Source organism: Neomonachus schauinslandi, chromosome 8, assembly GCF_002201575.2.
Source record: "Neomonachus schauinslandi chromosome 8, ASM220157v2, whole genome shotgun sequence".
Lineage (NCBI taxonomy): Eukaryota > Metazoa > Chordata > Mammalia > Carnivora > Phocidae > Neomonachus > Neomonachus schauinslandi.
The window spans coordinates 108,171,106-108,177,816 of NC_058410.1; the positions used below are offsets into that span (position 1 = coordinate 108,171,106).

The 6,711-nt window shown below is 44.9% G+C and overlaps 1 protein-coding gene across 1 annotated transcript in view; it reads left to right on the plus strand.

Annotated features, from left to right (window-relative positions):
- USP49 (ubiquitin specific peptidase 49) overlaps positions 1-6,711 on the plus strand; it is a 7,776-nt gene extending 1,065 nt beyond the window's left edge. Inside the window, exons 2-5 of the mRNA XM_044917248.1 lie at positions 1-680; positions 2,265-2,469; positions 5,825-5,933; positions 6,492-6,711. The exon at positions 1-680 is cut by the window's left edge and continues 17 nt beyond it. Coding sequence (XP_044773183.1) covers positions 1-680; positions 2,265-2,469; positions 5,825-5,933; positions 6,492-6,711 — 1,214 coding nt within the window. The remainder of the gene's footprint in view (positions 681-2,264; positions 2,470-5,824; positions 5,934-6,491) is intronic.

Sequence of the window (6,711 nt, forward strand, 5' to 3'; positions counted from 1 at the left end):
CCCCGCTCCCCGCCTCGCCGCGCGCGCCCGCCGGGGGCCGCCCGCCGCCGCGCCGCGCGCCCGCCATGGCGCCGGGCGTCACGGGCCTGCGCAACCTGGGCAACACCTGCTACATGAACTCCATCCTGCAGGTGCTCAGCCACCTCCAGAAGTTCCGCGAATGTTTTCTGAACCTCGACCCTTCCCAGACCCAACAGCTGTTTCCCAAGGCCCCCAACGGGAAGGCTCCGCTCTCGGGCAGGCCCGCCGGCGGCTCGGCCACCGAGCTGTCGGCCAGGAGCGATGGGGCCGAGGCGTGCGAGCGGGAGGGCCTCTGCTTCAACGGCGGGGCCTCCATCAGCAGGAGCCTAGAACTCATCCAGAACAAGGAGCCGAGCTCAAAGCACATTTCCCTCTGTCACGAACTGCACACCCTCTTCCGAGTCATGTGGTCCGGGAAGTGGGCCCTGGTGTCGCCCTTCGCCATGCTTCACTCCGTGTGGAGCCTGATCCCCGCCTTCCGCGGCTATGACCAGCAGGATGCGCAGGAATTCCTCTGCGAGTTGTTGCACAAAGTGCAGCAAGAGCTCGAGTCCGAGGGCACCACGCGCCGGATCCTCATCCCCTTCTCCCAGAGGAAGCTCACCAAACAGGTCTTAAAGGTGGTGAACACCATATTCCACGGGCAGCTACTCAGTCAGGTAGGTTGGCCCACCCTGCCCCCGACTCTCCGCCCAGGGAGGCTTGCTGGTTAGAGTCTGGGCTTCCCGTGAGTGCCTCCGCCAGGTTATTGGGCGGACGAGGATAGCCAACATTTGCCGTAATGCCGCGTGACGGAGGGTGGCCATTGTACCTTTCGTGCTGTGCGTTGTAATGGCCTTGTTGGTGAACTTGCGTCCTCTATCTGGGCAGATTTTTAGTTGAATTTGCTGTATCACGTCATTTTCAGTGACTCTCTTTAACCTTTAATGACAATATAGGTAATATAAAATCCTCGGTGTTATAATTAAGAACCTGTTGTTGGTGTGCCATCCTTGATCAATTTCAGGAAATTGAACAGTTTGCCTATAACCCTGGTTTCACAGTTTGAAAGAGCCTTCTTCCTTCCAGAACATTCTTTACATACAAGGAAGGGAGATGGCTAGGAGGATGCCAAAGGCCTAAGCAAGTCCCCCTTCTGTTCCCCATTACCTGTCATTTTCTGGATCGTAGGCCATGTAGGGACATAAGCAAAGACTCATAGATAAGATTTTGTGAGAATGTGCGGAAAGAATTTTTAGAGTTAAAAAGGTGGGCAACGAGCGGGGGAAATCGGAGGGGTAGACGAACCATGAGAGACGATGGACTCTGAAAAACAAACAGGGTTCTAGAGGGGAGGGGGGTGGGAGGATGGGTTAGCCTGGTGGTGGGTACTGAGGAGGGCACGTTCTGCATGGAGCACTGGGTGTTATGCACAAACAATGAATCATGGAACACTTCATCTAAAACTAATGATGTAATGTATGGGGATTAACATAAGAATAAAAAAAAATTTAAAAATTAAAAAAAAAAAAAGGTGGGCAACGTAATGGATTCAGGTAAAACACCTACATTATGTTACTGAGGTATGTGTCTCAGTATTTAGGGTTAAAAGAATGATGAATGGGTTGGGAAGAGTTTTATTTAGACTTTTGTTTTTTAGCATGTAAAGGGGGCGTACTTATGGGCACTTCCTCTACCTGCTGTGGGTCCACAGGAAGAACAGTGCATCTGGGAAGGTTATAGTGGGAGAGGAGGTCTGATCATAAGGCACTTTGAGGCTCTTTGAATACAGGGATCTGTGTAGGGATAATACTGCCAGAAACAAGGGCAAAAAAGAGAGGCAAGTTGGAGTGGGTAGAAGTAGCAAAGTCTGGATGAGGAAGGAGTGAGGATGAGAGAAGCAGACAGGAATCTGCCAATTCTCTATCTCAGACTGATCCAAGAATGGTCCCATGATAACTTCCAGTGTGTACTGCCACAGCACTGAATGGTAGAGCATGCTTTGGGAGAGAAAGAGAAAGGGTGGGTAATAATCTCTGTGCTGTGTGGGTTTCCAGTTCCAGCTAGCATCATAGTTAGAAATGTATACCAACAGTAATATGTTCTAATGCTCTTAAGGCTACATTTATTATTTTAATATAATTAAAATTTTTTGAAAACTTATGCTTCTTTTTGCTAAGATATGTGTTTTGTACAAATCGAGCAAAAATGTATGTGGGAAACATGGAGGTTATATAACCTGTAAATCAATCTTTTCATTCTAGGTCACATGTGTATCATGCAATTATAAATCCAATACCATTGAGCCCTTTTGGGATCTGTCCCTGGAATTCCCTGAACGGTATCACTGCATAGAAAAGGGGTTTGTCCCTTTGAATCAGACAGAGTGCCTGCTCACTGAGATGCTGGCCAAGTTCACAGAGACAGAGGCCCTGGAAGGGAGAATCTACGCTTGTGACCAGTGTAACAGTGAGTGCTGGGGGGTAGAAGTGGAGAGGGAGAAGGGGGACTTGCATCTGGAAGATCGGTGTAAGGTGCTGTTTTTGCTCTTTTAGTCAAAAATAACACTGATAATATTGAGTGGTTCTAAAGCATCTTTTAAAGATTTTTTTTCTCCCATTTTCCTGAAAACAAGCATGTGGACATCATATGTTAAAAAACAAAACAAAACCTAAGAGTTGGGCTTCCTTTGACTCCTGCGGTGATTGACATTAGTTGTTATCTTGGGAGGCATTTGAAAGTGTGGATCCTGAAATGGGGACTCTAAGAACGTGAGTACTTAGCTTCGTAGTGCTACAAGGGTCCTGCTTAAATTCATGAACCTAGATCTGACAGTTCTGATTTCATCTCAGGTCAGGTGGCATAGCTTGTTTGAGGGTTACAGTATCAGAAATGTGTGCCTTGTACTGAATTTGCAGATTTCAATCTGCAAATCGTCAGAATCGATGCAATAGATTGGTACGAGACCAGGAAGGCAAGTCATAAGGTGCATCAGCTTCATGGTTACTTTCTATATTTGTTTCTTCATATGCCTTCACATGCCATGCATCTGGGGAAGGTCAAAAGAGTATTTCTCTGTCACGGCTCTCATTTTAAAGTGGAACTCTTTGCATGTGGTTTGTTACATAGGCACCTTTTGCAGAGCTCCTTCCATCTTGCCATACTAACCTTAGTGCTTTTGCTAACCCAGCACGTACAGAGGAAATGCGGAGCAAATACTTAGAAGCTCGAATTTGAGTTTTTTGGCATATCAAGATTTGGAAACTAAAATTAATGGATTCTGTAGATATCTTGAAATCAATTTGCAGCCATAAAATAGTTTGGACTACAAGTTTTGAGAACCACAATCTTAGGATGACCCTTAAAATATTTGCATATGGTCTTTTAAATAGTGAACTGTGGGAAACCTATTGTCCCTGAAGAGTCAGGACAAAAATAAAAAGTCATGCTTGATATGATTCTGCCATTTTTATTTATTTATTTATTTATTTATTTTAAAGATTTTCTTTATTTATTTGACAAAGAGAGAGAGAGAGGGAGAGCACAAGTAGGCAGAGAGGCAAGCAGAGGGTGAGGGAGAAGCAGGCTCCCCGCAGAGCAGGGAGCCCGATGTGGGGCTCGATCCCAGGACCCTGGGATCATGACCTGAGCCGAAGGCAGACGCTTAACGACTGAGCCACCCAGGCGCCCCTATTCTGCCATTTTTAAACAAAATTTGAAATGCTGTACTTGGATAACTATAGTCACCTGCCCTGTTCCTTATTGAGATATAAAAGTCGTGACTTAAATTATCTTATTAGAGCAGTATCTATTTGATTTTTTTAAGGTAGTGATTCCTAAAGCTTTTTACTTGTGAGGAACAGAAGGATGTTAACAGCTCTAACTCCATCATTCTCGGACAAGGCGGATTAGGGAGGAAATACTTGTATTTATTTTTGCAAAAAAGGATTGTTTTTCTGGTTGCCAGATGTACCAATTTATCAGGATTTCTCTAGGCAAGTTCAAATAGTAGCAGGGAAGGAAAGCTATGGCAAAAGGTACGAGATGCATTGTTGTAATGTGCTTGTGAAGTTTCAAAACTACCAGGCTTCTACCTTTCCATGTGGCCAGCTTAATCAAATGGAGACAGACCTGATCAATCTCAGTTGAATCAGTAATTTCTTTTTCTTTGTGAATTTCATTTTAGGGAAACAAAGCCGGATTCTATATTGTCTTCATCTTAGCTCACATACTCCCTCTACCGAGAGTGGCAGTCACTGCCAGGGTTCCCAGGCAATAATTTTCGAAAATCTGCTGGTGAATTAGAATGTAAAATAAGGTCAGGCCCCTCTTTGAATTCTCTTTCTGTTCATGCCCCCACATATCATGACCACCAGCCCTACTGAAAGGTTCTCTGGCACACTCATTCTGCTGCAGTCTGTTATGAGAACAAGCAGCTCCATATTCTATTGTCCCAGGGAGCCCCGTGAAGCATCATCTGGCTGTGATTTGCTGCCTTTCATGAGTGGTACAGACAGGACTTAGATGTCAAGCTCTTCAGACACTGAGACCATGATATCTCAAAGACCATTAGCAGGCACCACAGTGAACCACTAGTTTTATATTCCCATCCATTCACCAGTCTAATTAATATAATAACCAAGCAGTCATCAGTAAATGGGTATAGAGAAGGCTTCCGATAGAAATTAAGAGAACTTTATTTCCGTTGTTTATTTGATGTAATTTAGAAATGCATTCCCCTCACAATTCAGTAGCTTTAGAAACAAAATGAGAGTCTGAGCACTGGTTCTGCTTTGGACTGGATGAATTTGGCCAGTCTGTCTACCTTGTCCTCCATGTCCAGCCGTGTGCTTTTATCCAAGAAACATGTTTCAAAACCTAGATACAGCATAAAACTATAAAACCAGCAGTTTCTTTTCTAATATTTGTATATGTCACAAACAAATCATGCTGAAGAAAGAATCTGTTTAAATATTCTGTCCTTTGATAATCCTGTGCCCTCTTACTTTTTCCCCAAGCCTGAAATATATGCATTATTCCCCATTTTACAGGAGAGGAAACTGAGGTTGAGAGTTTTGAACAGCATACAACTAGCTGTGAGCAGGAAATAGAATTAGGCCTACTTGATGAAAATAAAAACTCTTCAAGTTACATTCTGGCGCATCATAATTTAAGTGATAAGCGCATATATAAAGGCATAGAACCCTGACGTGCATCTACTCTGCGTGCATGTTGTTGCAGTGACCTTCCAGTATATTCTATTAATAAATCCCTGATATCAGGAATATACCACCCGAAACCCATACCAGTTTTGGAGGTTGCTGATGCAAAAATTGGGGAGTGGCTATATCAGGATTAGGTTTGGTTGTTTTTCAGTTAACTCAAATAATAATGACTTAAAAATAGGATATAATTTTTTTTCCTGTTCCATAAAAGAAGTCTGAAGGACATTTAGGGACTAGCATAGTAGCTACGTGGTCACTGGGGACCCAAGCTCTTTTCACCTTTCAACTCGACTAGTTCAAGGCTTCCACCCCAGGGTTAACTCGTGGTCCAAGAGGAACAGTTACAGTCACCCTAAGAGTGCCGCCACCCAGTCATCCCTTCCGAGCCTGGGAGAACTGCCATGGCCACACCAGGCAGGCACGTGGGGCTGGGAAATGCAGTCTGAAGAGGGTCACAGCGCTGCCCCAGATGAAACTGAGGTTCCAGTACTGAGAAATAAGGAGAAAGCATATTGGGTGGCAAGTCATTGTCTCTGCCATAGCCAGGAAAGAACGAGACTCCTCATCATCTATGTCTTATACCTTCCCAAACCATATAGGCAAACGACGAAAATCCAATCCCAAACCCCTTGTTCTGAGTGAAGCTAGAAAGCAGTTAATGATCTACAGACTACCTCAGGTCCTCCGGCTGCACCTTAAAAGATTCAGGTGAGCTTGCTCTGGGGCCTTCCAGGTGGCTGTGAGCTATGGGGATGATAGCTGCCTCAAAGGCTTTGGTGAGGGCAGATGTCTTCTTTGGTGTTGGGAGGGGAAGCCTATTCCCTAGAGACCTTGCATTTTCCATGGCGACTGAATGCTTCCTGCCCAGTAAGGCATGTTAATGGGGGTGCCCAGGACGGGGCTTCAGCTCGCACAGCCCTGTCTCATCAGCTAGCCTGCACTGGGTGTCTGTTTGGGAGATTCTCTAGCCCCACTTGGGCTTATAAAGAGTCATTTTCAGAACCAAGTATGACATAATCTGTGAAAAGAAGGGCAGACAGTAAACTACAAAAAGATTATTGCCCAACTGCTTGTTTTAGGGATTTCTAGTTTCAGAGTACATCATGGAACATTCACAGGAAATATATGTGGGCATTGATCACTGTTTTATTGATGCAAAAGCCACATCTTGAAGATTATGTTTTCTCAGTTCCGTTTTTTACCTTCCTCTACCTAGGATAACGTATGCCATTTTTGACTAGTATGAACTTTATATCCATGCTTTAGGTGGTCTGGCCGTAATCATCGAGAGAAGATTGGGGTCCATGTCGTCTTTGACCAGGTATTAACCATGGAACCTTACTGCTGCAGGGACATGCTCTCCTCTCTTGACAAAGAGACCTTTGCCTATGATCTCTCCGCAGTGGTCATGCATCACGGGAAAGGGTTTGGCTCAGGACACTACACAGCCTATTGCTACAACACAGAGGGAGGTGCGTGCGCTTGA